At 47.3% G+C, this 15,871-nt stretch overlaps 1 protein-coding gene across 3 annotated transcripts in view; it reads left to right on the top strand.

Moving 5' to 3' along the window:
* The window catches only part of wnt3 (wingless-type MMTV integration site family, member 3), a 26,413-nt gene extending 10,542 nt beyond the window's left edge, over positions 1-15,871 (top strand). For 2 of the 3 annotated variants that reach the window (XM_067487226.1, XM_067487225.1), the window contains exons 2-4: positions 9,287-9,528; positions 12,224-12,489; positions 15,228-15,871. In XM_067487226.1, the coding sequence (XP_067343327.1) occupies positions 9,402-9,528; positions 12,224-12,489; positions 15,228-15,707 (873 nt within the window). In that variant the 5' untranslated portion in view covers positions 9,287-9,401 and the 3' untranslated portion in view covers positions 15,708-15,871. Of the gene's footprint in view, positions 1-3,319; positions 3,440-9,286; positions 9,529-12,223; positions 12,490-15,227 lie in introns of those variants that run through there. The other variant, XM_067487227.1, reaches the window with a different exon arrangement.

Here is a 15,871-nt window from a genome sequence, read left to right as displayed (position 1 = left end):
CACCCCGCGGTGTCGAACACGTCCAAAAAGGAGACAAAATGAGGTGGTGGTGTGTCAAACAAGAGGGTGCCGAGTTTCAGCAAAGGCCCCACTCTGCAGGCTCCTCTCTGCTTCTGTCTCAGGGGCGATGACTTGGCCATAAATTCTCCAGCCAAGGTGGGACGGGTCGGAGGGAAGTGGAGCTTTGACTGCTATACGCCTGGCAGCCTTGCACTTACAAGACGGGGTGTTGAAAACAAAACAGAGCATAAATAACTGCAGCGATATGCACATATGCATGGACTGAGACGAGGTGTAGTAGAAAGACAAGGCATAGCAAACTAATGAGGTGGGTTTGGAGAGGTGAGGCAGAGCAGTAAATTGCCTTCTTGAAATGCAAAAATGTTAGGTAGCTAGTAGTTTTTGGACAAAATGGAAGTTTGGGAGAATTAATGACAACTTAAAGCTGTGTTATGACCCCGCTTTAACCACAGGTCCCACAGTGACGCTGTCCAATCGTCTGACAACACCATCCTTTCTGTGTGTGGTTTGAACACGAGAAAAGATCTGTTCTTGGACGTATTGCCGTGTTTTCACCCACGTGTAACAGTGGAGAAATATAAGAATATAAGAACTTGACACTGAGCGTTATGACATAATGCGCTGTTGTTGTTGTTAAAAGCCAAAATCATTAATAAGAGTCAGAGCCCGGATTGTATTAAGCTACTGTGGCTTAACTCATCAACTATCTTCAGAGGAGCTTAAGCCGCTCTGTCAGCCAGCGCTGTGTTTGTGTTGTTGCAAAAAGAGTGATCGCTGTAAGTGAATGATGACACTTTCAGCAAGGAATTACCTCCGCTGAATTTGGTCCAACGGCTGCCGTAGAGCGTCGGCGGCGGTTATCGCTTTAACGCTCTTGTACCGCGCAGCATCCTCGGTTATCATGGTTACAGCGGCGGGAGACACAGCGCACACACCTGATGTGAATGTAAATTCACCATTAAATTCTGTTGGACTCCTTTGACCTTCTTATACGTGTTTCAGTGAAACAGAGAACATCAGACAACTAAGGCTAAAATCAGCAGCAGCCTTTTCGTTAGTGACTTAGGACTTTGCTTTCCTTCCACTGAGGTGAATGCATTGGCCCTTTGATGTGGACCACGAGGGATATAAAGCAGTTATTAAGGGCTAATATATAATCACTTAGATCCTAAGAGTAAATATGTGTCATCAGATCAAGCAGCCGCATTTGTGAGCAGAGCAGAATTTGTGTCCTACTTGATTTACGGCTTCTGCATAAAGATGCAACACTTCAGATCAAATTTAGACAGAACCTGACTTGTTAGAGGCCGTACTCCTGAGCCACGTCTCTCCAAACCTCCCAGGCTACGCAGAGACCTTTCCAGTTTAACCTGAGCTGCTTAAAAACACGGCTCTCCAGTCTATCTCTGGGTCTCAGGAATGTCATTATCTAACTGTGACCGCCCCCCCCCCCAACACACACACACACACACACACACACACACACACACACACACACACACACACCAAAGCGCCAACACCACCATCACTTCCAATACTCAATCCAGTCTTCAACCCTGAAACCCCAACCGTTGGCGAAAGGATCACTGAAATGATTCTGAGTGCGAGAAAATCCTCCATCTGCCGCCTTGTGTGCAAAGATCAAAGATGTTTGGCAGAGCAGGAAAGTCCAGAAGGAACGTTTGGGTTTCACTATGAATATCTGAGGCCAGGGTCAAAGGTAATTCTGGGTTAAAGCTCAAGAGATCTTGTGATTTAAAGGCTCTTTAACATATTTTCTAATTCTAATTTTGAAGAATTGAGCATAAATGACTGATTCAACATGTTACAAGTGGACAATCATGGAGGATGACATTATTCAGCTACTGTAGGTGAGAGCTTTAAAGCAACAAAGGGGGAGGAGGGCAGTGGGGGTCCTAATCTTCACCCAGCATCAAAGCCCATACAGGGCCTTGGTGTAGGAAATGACAAAGTCCCCCCCCCCAGTGCACAGCTATTAGCAGCACTAAAACCCAGGCAAGGACACTTCCTCAAATGGAAAAAGGAAACGGCCGAAGGCAAGGAGATCACGTGTGGAGCACACACACACACACACACACACACAAAATATATTATTTAAAGTCTTCATTACCCTGCTGATTTCGCTTGTACGTCTTGTTAATTATTAGCAGAAAGCAGTTTCGCTGACACTTGACAAAGACGCGCCGATCACACCGGTGCAGCCATCCCTCAATCCAAGCCCTCAGGTCAGTGACCAGGTCAGCATCAAGTAGATGCAGTGTGGACAGGAAGAGAGGGCAATTGGTCAATATCTTTAAATCACAAGGGATCCACTTAGCACAATTGTCTGTGGAGTCACACAACTTCATCTCCAAACAGGCAAACAAGTTATTTCTCCTCCTGACCAGGGGGTGATCAGATCATAGAAGACCACTAAGAGGCAAGACATTTGGTTTCATCAAGACGGGAACCTGCATCAGCACATCAGCGCTGACTTTGTTAACCAATGCGGTTAAGTATCTGCAGCTGACACGCTTTGCTAACCAGGCTTATCCCCAACAATGTAGCTTCACACCGCAGAAGCACTACAAAGTCAACAGCAATTAGACTGTTAATAACTTTTAAAACAGCGTGCAGGGTTTCCCACAAAGAAATTCCAGACATACTATGGACGATTCCAGACGATCATTTCGCATTATTATGATTTGCACAGGATGCTGAGAATTCAAGCAGCAGTGCCAACAAGGTTCCTCACACTCCTTTAAAGACTCTCGCTTAAAAAAGCAACGTCCTTTTGGGCTTGTGTCCACCTATGTAAGACAGAGCAAGACACCAGTCTTCCAGTTTGACGTGCATTTGTCAGCACCTTGCACCCCCCCCCCCCCTTCTCCTCCTCCTCCTCCTCCTCCTGCTGCTGCTGCTCTCAGGCAGGTTCACAAGTTTACACTCTTTTCTGTTTCTCACTTCGTGTATACACACTCTCTGCAGCAGTCTGCAGAGAGAGAAAGAGAGAGACGGGAGAGAAGAGGGAGGTATAGTAGGTAGGAAGAGAAAAAAAAACAGGTTGGAACATTTTTCAGGGGTCCTGTCATTTTTTATCTGATCAGCCAGGAGCTGTTGGACTACAAATCAAAAGTGTGCCAAAGAAAAAGAGAAGACAACAAAACGCAGACTGCAGCTTTGCATTCCAGCCTCCACCAGGAAAAGCCCCATCCTCGGGCGAAGCCGGCAACTTTCCTTGGCCCACTTACTCTCTTTCGAGTGTCTTTATCTCTCTGCAGACTGCGTTGTGGGATTTTCTGATGGCAATGTTTTCAGTGTGCGTCTCCAGCTGCTCTGCTAGGGCCTCGTTGAGTGTAGCAACGTGATGTCCTCCAGGCAACTCTGACAAGTCGAGCTGCAGCGTCAACATATAGAGGTAAATTAGAGGTAGATTAGAGTTTAATGCAAACAATATTTTTATAGCCTGTTCCTACAGAGGCCTTTGCAGAAGTTGGGCTCTCACAGCGGAAGTCACTTGGGATTTAGTAACCTCAGGCACAAACTCAGTGTAAGCTAACGTTGTTAATTTCTCTTTGGTGAAATAAGTTAACTTGTTCAGACACAGCTAAGAATGACTGGCGCCCATCATCCCTAATCGAATTGATGAGTAAATCCATGAGTAAATGTGTTGGGATATGGTAGCACTGGATCAAAAACTCCAGCCGGGATCTGTTTCAGTAAAAGACACTATAATTAAGTTCATATTCAAGGACTAAATGTTCAACTTAGAGTAGCTCACACACGGATCCAAAACGAAACCATTAAAAAAGAAGTAAGATGAATGCATCATGTGCCATAATGATCCTCTTGACCTGACAGCAGTAAAACTGGAGGGTGTCCCAGCTTGTAATGAAATCAAATGGAAAAGGATCATCATGTGTAACAGTGTGCAGCACGTTGTGCAACAAGCGTGCATTCCCCGTGCACGAAGCACAAAGACGGCTACGCAGTCTGCACGCACTGGGCATCACAAACAAGTCGTTGGCCTTAAAGAATGAAGCAGGGGAGGATGGGATGGATTCTGCTCGTTTGCCTACTTCACTCCAAATGTGCCTTTACTGACGGGCACTGAAGGGAAGCAGTGCTACAAAGTAACAACATTTTAAGATGCTTCCAGTATTTAGTCTGGTCTCATTGATGCTAATCTACTGGATGTAATATTGGAAACATGTCACAAACTAAAACCTCCACACAGACTGAAGTTAAATCAGCTGCTACAGTGTAGAGTGTTTGCTTTTGTATTTGTTCTACCAAAGTGTGGCATGTATGAGTAGCTCCTAAGTAACAGATGATGAGGGGCAGCCTCCTCACAGCTAGAAGTTCCGAATGGGTTCGAATCCACCTGCTGGCTGCAGCCTTTCTGTGTGGAGAGTGCATGTTCTCCCCGTGCGTGCGTGGGTTTCCTCCGACAGTCCAAACACATGCATGTTAGGTTAATTGGTGAATCTGAAATTGCCTGTAGGTGTGAATGGTTGTCTGTCTGTGTCCAGGTTGGACCCCACCTATTGCCAAATGACAGCCTGCATAGACTCCAGCCCCCTGTGACCCTAAACAGGATAAGAGCTGGTTGGATGGATGGACATATGATGAGCTTATGAAGAATGCATTTTATCAATGACCCTAACCTCAAACAAAGCCGAAGAAACTTTGCTCCACTTGCTGCAGTTAAATTGCTGCCTGCATGTTTGCACTACATCTCGACTCAAATCAAATATGCAATAATAATAATAATAATTATAACGTTGTATAATGAATACTACAAAGTTGGCTGGAACAACTGCAAAACAAAAGAATATTTTTCATTGAGCAACTTACATGTAAAAGCTTTCTCTCCAGAAACATGAGCTTGTGTTAGTGCGATCAGCAAAGCCAACAACCTGCATGGATGAATGGGACAATACAAAACATCAACATTATAACCAAATATGTGCTGTCAAAGGACTGAAAAAAAAAAAGAAAATAATAAGCAGGACCCGAAGTTCTTCTCTCACTTAATAAAAAGGCAAAATGAGGACACACAGCATCCTTTACCCTGTCTTTCCTGAGCCAGACCTCCTTCAAACTAAACTTTTAGAAAAAGGTGAGCATGTCATTTGAGGACAGTAACCTCTACTATAAAAAAGAATTCTAACATTACTCACTTACACTGTAAATTCTGATTAGTTGAGCTGACTCACAAAAGCATGCAAAGTCATTGCCTTGGCAAAAACAAGTAAACCGAACATTTCTACTTACTATTGCTTTTTAAGTGTAGCACACTTACAATTTAGTTTACACACAAAAAAAAAAAAAAAACAGTGTATTGTACTTAATAATTACTTCTCATGTGTTCTCATAACTCAGTTTGGAGTACTCAGACTCCTTCCATCAAAGTCATTTGAAGTTAAGTGCACTGTGTACTGTCTTGCAAACAACACACTTATTTAAGTAGGTCCAACTAATGTGACGTGTCACTCACTTGAACGCCACTCGGATTTAATTGCTAAAACTTGGCAAACTCATCACCCCACAAAGATCAAGTTGCTTACTTGTGCAACTTGAGTGTTCCAAACTTCTGTCCTACTCTTTGGTCACATCATCTTCAGCCCTGTTTTGTTAACCACGCCCCCTCCACGTTTTTTCCACCCTGTAATTACTGCTAACTTGATGAAGACTAGTAGGAAGTACATATTGTTGAGTAAAGTTAACAAAACAAATTTAGTTAAGGTTAGTATTAGATTTGACAGTGATGAACTTCATGACAAAAGTAATTTCCCACCGTCTAATCAACTGTTTCATAAACCACAGATACAGATGCTCTAAGATGAACTAAAGTCAGAGATAAACCTTTATGGTCACGAAAATGCACAAAATAAGTCCTTAAAACAATAAAAACCCCATTTGACTGGTGCAGCGTCACAGTTTAAACTACTTTTCCAGCACCTCTAATGTGAGGACCAAAAAGGATTCATGAATAATAGAGTTTGAACCATTTCACTACGTTGAAGTCAGGATGTCCGCCTCCGTGCAGAGGCTGAGCATGAGAGAGCAGCATCAGGATTACTGATGGAGCCAGGCTGCTGTTCTCTGATACCTGCACGTGAACCCTGTCGTGACCTTCAAACCGGCCATCAGGCTAAAGGCGGGGAAGTTAACAGGTTCAAAGGGGGTCACCTGTGGTACGTTCGGTGCCTCTGGACATGCTGTCACACAGAGACAGCTCATCTGCACACAGACATGTGCGGCACAGTGGCCCCTGTAATGCAGACCTCCCACAACAGCAGCTGCAACACATTTCTGACAGTGTGCATGATCCCTTGACTCACCACTTTACTTAGGCTGAGCGTGCAAGCAGACAAAATACCAACGAGATGCACCCGGTGACACGGGTTTAAGAAGGTTGGAGTTGGTCATGAAAAGCACATGAAAACATGTCAACGAGCTTGCTACATGTACCACATCTCTTTTGCTCACGTAGCAGTGATCGTGTTGTGTTGGGAGGGGTCAGCTTTGGAGTTTTCCAGACAGTTGCGTGAATTTCCACTCTTCGGCGAGGTGTGTGGTGGAATCCCTTTGTTTTCTTCTGCTTCATTTCTGTGGTTTCCAGCAGCCCATCATACCTTTACATCAGCCCAGTTTAGATATGAAGAAAACCCCCAACCAAGCCGTAAAACCCCCCCCAGGCCCGTAGAGGCCCCATGCGGACCTGCCCGGGCATGCACCTGCCAAGCCCTGCAGTTCGCTGCTGCTCCGCAGCTTGTCTCATCCCCTGCAGCAGATTCCCCCGGCATTCTGCCTCTGTGGAGGTCTCTGCGTCTGCTGCTCCCTCACTCGGTTGAGACACGTTGCTTGTGGCTTCTGAGAAGTGAGGCAAGCAAGCGGGATCAGCATGGCACACATGTGGTCTACATGCGTCTGCGTGTGTGCCTGTTTGCAGGATACGCCTCATAACCCCTCAGGGTTAAGACTCTCATTAGCACCTAGCCAAAAAATGATCCCTTTCATCTCATCTTTCCATGCGGATCAAGCACTGTGCATCCTTTGCAAACAAAGACAAATAGGCTGGCAGATCCCAGGCCTGTAGTTCAAACATGCAATGGCCACCACAAAGTCCCGTGCGGTTAGGTAATTGATTCCATCAGAGATCCCAAATTCATTGGCTAAGCCAGTATTTCATAGTTGTGGGCAGGTGGTTTAGCTGCCCTGGAACCCAGAATGTAGAAAAGGCTGGCTCAGTGGCTTCAACACAGAGATGTCTTATTTGAGGAGGAGAGATTTCTCTCATGTTTATTGACGGATACGGTTGGAGAGCATGTGACACCGGAGCTCAAACCCGAGCTCTGTGCAGGGCACCGTTCGCTCTGGTCCATCCCCAGACCGAGACATTACTGGGCAGTAACCAAGCGAGCAGACGGTGTAATTAAGGTCCTTAGTCACTCAGTCACCAGACAAAATGAACTCAGTGTTGTTGGTGTTGGTGGGGTCGGGACAGGCAGATGAGCTCATGTGGCTGTGTTTGCTCGGGTAAACTCAAGGCAAGAACATGAATGGAGATTGATGAGCACTAACGCAGCATGGGAACATTAGACGTTCGAATTACTGAGAAAAAAAGAGGCATGTTCTTCCTTATACGTACTGAAGTTTGATCACATCAGTGTGGGGAGGACAGAGTGTTGGGATGTGGGGGCAATGTTTTGGTAGTAGCCATAAGCTGGGTCAGCATGGACGGACACACTGACTGATCCACACGCAGTGTTTGTGTGTTTGTGTGTCTTCTGATACGTTAATCACGACCAGCATTTAATTTTTCCCACGTTGACCCCTGTGCAACACAACGTATAAAGCTACCGGGTGGTTTTAATGTTGTGGCCGACTGGTGTATCCAGACAGCAAAAAGCCCACGTGAGCCGTGAACCTGTCTAAAGGGGGGATTTTTTTTTTTTTTTTTCCTCTGTGACTTCAATGGCTTTACTTTTGTGTTGGGGTGGGGCCCGGCACGGCACTCATCTGTCAGAGTCATATGCTGCCGTGATTGGGTTGCACCCTGCGGGGGTCCTGAGGTCATCCTGAGTGGCGCTCTGATCTGAGAAGCGTCGATTGTTTTCCCGTGATCCTCTCATGGCCCCTAGCGCCACGTTGTCTGCCCGCCCTCGACAGAGAGGATCGTCCCGGGGACGAGAGCATCTCTCATCCTGTCCGCATCCAAAACACGCGCATACGTGCACAGCAATGGGATTGTTTTCAGAGGATAAACTGTGTGCTCACAAATAAATTAAGAGGCAAATGCGTGAGCTCCTGCAAGAATGTGTACAGTTTTGTGTGAGCTTGTCATCACAAAAAACATGTTACAACATGAGCATAGCAAACAGGTTTTCTCCCTCTGTATCTCTTTCTTATAGAAAGCAATTAAAATTAATTGCTTGAAAGAAAATATAATAGTTTCTGGCATCACAGTCTCGTGGTGATTAATCCCTGCATAGGCACATCTGCACGAGCCTTCTGCTGTTTTTTCTTTTCCATCACTAGCCTGCTCAGCTGCACACAGTGTCATTCATAAAGCATTAGCTCCAGAGGAAAACCACAAATTAATGATGGAGCTGCAAAGGCAGGTGTTTTCATATATTTCAGCTCGTATGAGGGGGCTTTTCCCGGCTTTTCACGCAGCAGACAGGCTTGTGTGTGTGTGTGTGTGTGTGTGTTATCTGTTAGATCAGCAGATCTCTGTGTACGCTAACAAGCAGGAACACTTTGAAAAGTCAGTGCTAATAGCTTGTATCCTTGCCCTGAAGTGGGCCTACTAATGCCCCCCCCACCACCACCACCACCCTTGATGAAAACTAAATAAACAGAAGCTCTTTGTTTAAACTACATTAAGCAGATAAGTCAATAAAACACTCAAGTATGAATCAGTGTGTTGTCACAGTGCTGTGCTTACAGTAAAACCGGAGATTAATGAACACAGTCTCCGCTCACAGAGCAGGCGGCCTTTCACCGAAGCCTCCCTGGCGTGGCACCCTCCTCGCTATTGTGGGGTTGAGTTCAGGGAGGGCAGACCGCTGTGCTGTGAGCCAGTTTTAATTCTCCCGTTCTTTAAACAACTGGGTATCATTCGAAATGCTTGTTTGTGTCTTTGTCCACCATCAGTGCTCGTCAGTTCTTCGTTGAGCTTGGATGTTTTGTGTTCGATGCATGGCTCACATGGCAGTCTCACTTACCGATGCTCTCCCTGATCTGTGTGTCCCAGGTCCCTGGCCCTTGGGCAGCAGTACTCATCTCTGGGCTCCCAGCCCATTCTGTGCGGCTCTATCCCCGGTCTGGTGCCCAAGCAGCTGCGTTTCTGTCGCAATTACATCGAGATCATGCCTAGCGTTGCTGAGGGTGTGAAGCTGGGGATCCAGGAATGCCAGCACCAGTTTAGGGGCCGCCGATGGAACTGCACCACCATCAAGGACAACCTGGCCATCTTTGGCCCCGTGTTAGATAAAGGTAGGTTTTATTACAAATGACATATGATTTGAGACTCGCCGTTTAAAATAAATTAGTATCTGCCGGATATGTGTCACACAGGCCGTACAGCTGTACAGCTTGGCGGCTGCAAGCTGCTGTAAACCGTAGCATCGAGCAGTTTCCACCCTAAGGCTTGTAATCCTGGGCTTTTGCTGACAAACGACTAACTAGGGCAATTACCATAATATACACCTTTCCTGGCTGCAGTGAGAAATGAGCGCAGGTACAAGCACTGACACATTATGCAAACTTCAATCCGTCTTTACCTTCAGCCTCACATTTGTCTTTTCTGTTTTCCCAACAACATTTACACCCTCTGAAAGAGCGTGAGCGTGAGCGTGAGCGTGCCAAATCCATCAACAGAACCTGACTATGTACTAACTAACGATGTCCCAACAATACGACTAAATCCAACAGGGAGACAATGGACACAGGTGTCCTGCTTTAGGCTGTGCAGCCCCTAATTATAAAGGTAGACGTTTGTGTGTCGTGAGTGAAGCTGCTGATTAGAAATGAATTACCCTGTGTGTCAGAGGGGAAGGAATCTGGGCAGAAATGGGCAGTGCGAGCAGTCCAAGCTCCTCAGTCAAATAAAAGGGAGAGGGGAGGCCAAATGAGATTACAGGCAATAGAAAAGGGCCGGGGGGCTCCGCTCAACCCCTACTGTGCATGAAGACCAGTGCGCGCCTTACACAGTCCAGCTCCCATGGACGCTCCATTCACACGCCCTTTTGACTCTGTCATGAAAACAGGCTGAAAGGGGATCTCCGCTAACCTAGCCTAGGCATGCATGTTGGGATAGGGAAGCAAACGAAGGAGGGAAGGAAGGGAGGAAGGAGGGAAAGAAGGAATGGATAAGCGGGGGAAAGCGGCGCTACCGGCCACCAGTTACAGCCACTTTAAGCTACAAGTCGGCCATGGTGGTGCTGTTGGTAGATGCCTGGAGGAAGTAGGGGGGTTGAAGTCCTGTGGTGGGTGGTGTATGGGATTTCAGCTCAGGGTGTTGGCGGAGGGGTGTCTGGAGGGAGAGGGGAGGGAGTTCAGGGAATGCCAGTTCTGGGCAGAGTGGGACTGTGGGGGCGCGAGTCGTTGGGCCCTTTGTGTGGATAATACAGTGTGACACAAGGGAAACAAAGGCGGATTGATGGGCCCAGCAGGTAGCAGGAGCAGCGCTAGCCTTGGCTAACAGCCAGAGCTCCAGGGGCCCAGGGCTCACAGGCCCCTGTTGTGGAGGGCCCAGTTAAGCTTGCCAGGGTGAACAGGGATGCCCAACCTGAGTTCTCTGTGTCACCCAATCCTGCAAGGATTCACTGGGGGTGTAGACAAAGTGCCATCGTTTTAAAGTGAATGAGAGTCTAGTCAGTGCGTTACCGTTTAGCCTCAATGAGATATCGGATGAACAGTAAACAACATTTGCGAATCAGATCCAGTCCACACAGTGTGTAAAAGCTACCTCATAGGTAGCCTGTACCATCTGCACAGGGTTTGACCTTCTCTGATTGGATTAAAGGACGAGCCTTGCTCAAAACCTTAAAGGTGATAATCCCCACGCTGCTGCCAGTGCCGGTCTGTGAGTCGGTGCCACAGGAGGCCCTGCCAGCACCTCACCTTATTGAGACAACCCATCTGACCTTCGCCCTGTGAGTTGTGCATATGCTAAAAAACATCATGAATTTACAGTAGATATATAAACCAATCTGCGTTACCACAGTGGCACAGTTGCGTGTATCATATTAGTGCCACAGATGAAAACAGCCAACATAAAAAAAAAAGAGGCCTTTTTTTTTTTTTTTTTTTTTTTTGGAACTTTGCTTGCAGCCACATTGAGGGTGGGAAAATAAGACTAGCCTCCAGCCAAACATCAGCAAACTTTGCCTGTGGTTTGTAAAGTGGTCTGATTGGGTCTTGAAAGCCTCTTTGGCAGTGGGAATCGCTGAGGAATTTTGGCTTGTCAGAGTTTAATTCTCTGGTCATGTTCATACAAATTTTAAAACCCAGATCATGCAATTGTGCACATCAGAAACTGAGGCCACTTGATGCTCTTGAGAAGTCGAGCCACTGCTTAAAGTCTTCTCCACATACTTGTGTGTGTGTGTGTGTGTGTAACAGAGCTAGCAGTGTAATGGGTGAGCCAGAGTAAGTGTGCTGTGATTGTGAAACAGTGGTGTCTGGTTACACAATAAGCTGTTACCTTCAAAGGAGGTGTAACCCCATCCCTTAAAAAAAAAACCAACACAAAAACAGGCCGACACACTGCTTGTTTTCGCCAGAAGGCCCTGGGCTTTTAACAGGGACGGGTAAGAGGGGAGGGTGACAACATTCCTGAAACACTATCCAGATGCAAAGCAGCACACCTCAGGGATGACAGGAGGTCACTGGGATCCCAGCGAGCGTTGGGCCTTTCCTGACACCACCACAATGGGCTGATGTCACTGCACCGCGAGGCTCCCGTACAATGTGCTTCGCTGTAAACATGTTTATTTACCGTAAAATGAATAACAGAGGGATTTTTTACAGCCTTCTCAGAGATGAAATGTTGCGTTAAAAGGTTGTTGCCCAGAGCAATTCCTCTCAACACTCTGTCTGGATGCTGTCAGCAACAAAGTTGTCCAACTTGAACATGAGAATGACACCTCTCCCTGTCTCTCTGTCTGTCTCTCTCTGTCTCTCCCAGCAACAAGAGAGTCCGCGTTCGTCCACGCCATAGCTTCGGCGGGCGTCGCCTTCGCGGTGACTCGCTCCTGCGCCGAGGGCACATCCACCATGTGCGGCTGTGACTCCCACCACAAGGGACCCCCCGGGGAGGGCTGGAAGTGGGGCGGCTGCAGTGAGGACGCAGAGTTTGGGGTGCTGGTCTCCAGAGAGTTCGCCGACGCCAGAGAGAATCGCCCGGATGCTCGCTCCGCCATGAACCGCCACAACAACGAGGCAGGACGCACGGTAAACACATTTAGACACATAACAGGAAGCTATGCAGTCGTGAGCTGCCTTCACTATTCAGGAGAAACTTTCCAAAACCAGAGGATTACAGGGGTTAATAAGATTTGGACCTCAGTGAGCAATCCAGTTAATCCCAAAAGTGATAGAAAGGGCTGAGGTCAGGACCGTGATCAGGACTGAGCAGATTGGTCGAGTTCTTCCACACCTGAACTGAGAAAACTGCCCCTTTATGAGACCAGCTTTGTCATTTGGGGACATGTCTTTCCCAAAGTGTCCGAAGTCTTCTACAAGCGTTTAGTCAGATACTGTGCGTGTTGTAGAACAGAAGATTAAACTGCTTGGGCAGTAAAAGTTCCAGATGGAAGGAGGCTGTATTTTCCAGGTTTCGATGATTAGGATGCATCACATTCATTAAACAATCTTAGGACAAATTGTTCTAGAATTTTCAGCAAAGGGTGAAAACTGGAAGCCTTTATCCAAGAAGCCATTATGTTAATGTGAAGGCCAGGGATTTGGTATTCGACTTGTTTGCACATTTCAGGTTTCCACCTGAAAAAGAGCACTTGACGTTGACTGACTGGTTAATTACTCATCTAAGCAGCAGCCTCCCGTCCTGCCTTGCCCCCACACCTCGCCTTTCATGCTTTGCATCCCGACCAAAAAAAAATTCCCTGACAGTCAAATAACGTTAGTGAGTTGAGCGGGAAAAGGAGGAAATTAGCTCCGACTTAAAACATCACTGGCGGCTGTCACCGCCGGGAGAAAACAGGCTCCTCGGCTGAACGCTGAGGGGCAAATGGAGGGACCACACGGCAACTAGGCAGCTCTTTGATCTGAGCACACGGCAGCAGCCGGCGAGCCCACAGGAACTAAGTGAGCAGCAGCACTGTCAGGAGTCCTCTCTCCTCTCCACCTGGCCCTCTCACGCTCCATTCTTTAGCTCCAGGGGCCTTTGGGACAAGCTCACAGTGTGATGTCACTGCATGGTCCTATGCAGACCACCCCTCCTCCTCACACAGAGGTGCCACAGCCACCTGCCTTCCGCCCCAGCTGGGGGAATTCTGCTGCTAAATAAAACTTGCTGAATTAAAGCCCGAAAAAGAAAAAAAAAAAAGAAAAACACAAAGGTAAAATATGCCCCCCGGCAGCACACTCATGATGTGAGGCAGTGACTTCAGAGAGAATTAGCAGCAGCACGGAGCCTCTGTAGTTCACAGCTGCAGAACACTTAAAGAAATTGCAGCCGCTGGTGTATTGTTTTACTTGGCACGCTCTGCGAGTCCTTAGTGGTCCTGTTATTGCATTTCCTGTACATTTCTGACCAGGAAATTCCATCAGGTCGCGCTGGGCGGTGACTGATTTGAGAGCCCCACAAACACTGAGTCCCCCCATCAAATGAATACAGGCACACGTCTGTTAATTAATCCCAAATCTGTTGTGCATCCGAAATCTCGCTTCCCGTCGACCTGCAAATGTATAGCACTGAAAAGGCTGGAGGGTGGAGGAGCGGCTGGAGCTGCTGACTCCCAAAGCTCTGCCACAATTAGTGTATTTTTGGATTTATAGGCTAAGAAGAAGATAAGCCTGGAGCACACTGAACATCCTGCGTGGGCCCAAACAGGGAAAGGGTTCGAGCTGTTTGATTTTGACTTTAAATCTCGTTTACTATTGAAAAACATTGCTGATTCGTGACAGGTTCGTAAAAATGTGTGTTTTGATTTACTGTACATTTACTGGTTTTCAACTTGGTTCCTATAGTTTTGGAAGGACATGTATATGAATTGCCTTAGAATATCTATTTAAACGCAATGCGCTTGGCGTGGAAGATAAGGTAAAATGTACAAGGCATTAGAAAAGAATGTGTGTGTGTGTGTGTGTGTGTGTGTGTGTGTAAGTCTATAATGAGGTGTAAAGGAAAGGGAGGAAGAAAAAAGAAAAACAAGGGGCCAGCTTGCATAAGGGCAAACTGAAAATATTGATTAGACAAAATATAGACCATATAGATTATAATAATAATAAATAGAATAAAAACAACAACAACAACAACAACAACAACAACAATAATAAGAAGAAGAATTATAAGCTTAGTTGGTAAAGGCAGTCGTCCACGGACCACAGAGTCACTGGTTCAATCCCCGGCCCGGGCTAAGTGTCCCTGGGCAAAACACTGAACCCCCAACAGCCCATTCCCCTCTCCAGCTGTGCAGTGCAGGTTCAAGCCCGGTAGAAATTGGGGCGGGTTGCGTCAGTAAGTGCATCCGGCGTAAAGAGCGCTCCAAATCAGCATGCGGACAATGATCCGCTGTGGTGACCCTGAATTCACGGGATAAGTCTTAAGGACAAGAAAATTACAAATAAAATAATAATATTAATAACAGGAATAGTAATAGTACCACTGAATAGAACAGTACCTCTGACAACAACAGGGACCGGTGGGGGCCACTGGCAGTGTAGTAAGTGTGAAGGCCCTGCTGAAAATTTCCTTTGCATGACATCATCCGGAGGAGTTTTTCAGTTCTGATGATGTCATCTGGTTGCTCCTACTATGGAGGTTTTAGTCTTGGAGAACTACTTCAGATCACATCATCTGAAGTGGAACACTCCACCAGATTATGTCACGCGGAGGGACTTTTCCAGCTCCAGAGATTAAAGCAGACGTGCACAAACAATTAAAGTGTAAGGTTTTGCTTGTGGTCTTTGTTCAACCTGAGCTTAAATGTGTCTTCCGTGTTTCTCAGACCATCCTCGACCACATGCACCTGCGCTGTAAGTGTCACGGCCTGTCCGGAAGCTGCGAGGTGAAGACGTGTTGGTGGGCGCAGCCGGACTTCCGCATGCTGGGCGACTACCTGAAGGACAAGTACGACAGCGCCTCCGAGATGGTGGTGGAGAAGCACCGCGAGTCTCGAGGCTGGGTGGAGACGCTGCGTGTCAAGTACGCCTTCTTCAAGCACCCCACCGAGCGCGACCTGGTCTACTACGAGGGGTCTCCCAACTTCTGCGAGCCCAACCCGGAGACCGGCTCCTTCGGGACGCGCGACAGAGTCTGCAACGTGTCATCGCACGGCATCGAAGGCTGTGACCTGCTGTGCTGCGGCCGTGGCCACAACACCCGGACTGAGAAACGCAAAGAGAAGTGCCACTGCATCTTCCACTGGTGCTGCTACGTCAGCTGTCAGGAGTGCGTGCGCGTCTACGACGTGCACACGTGCAAGTGAGAGAAGGCAACAAGACAAACGGACTGCGGGACTACAAGTGCTGCCCACCCAGCCCCTTCAACTCCCACCTCCTGCACGACCTCCTCGCTGCCCCCACTGCAAACACACACACACACACACACACACACACACACACACACACACACACACACACACACGGCACA

This window comes from Channa argus, chromosome 20 (assembly GCF_033026475.1).
Source record: "Channa argus isolate prfri chromosome 20, Channa argus male v1.0, whole genome shotgun sequence".
NCBI classification, from domain to species: Eukaryota; Metazoa; Chordata; class Actinopteri; order Anabantiformes; family Channidae; genus Channa; species Channa argus.
This window is presented reverse-complemented; position numbering and strand designations above follow the sequence as displayed.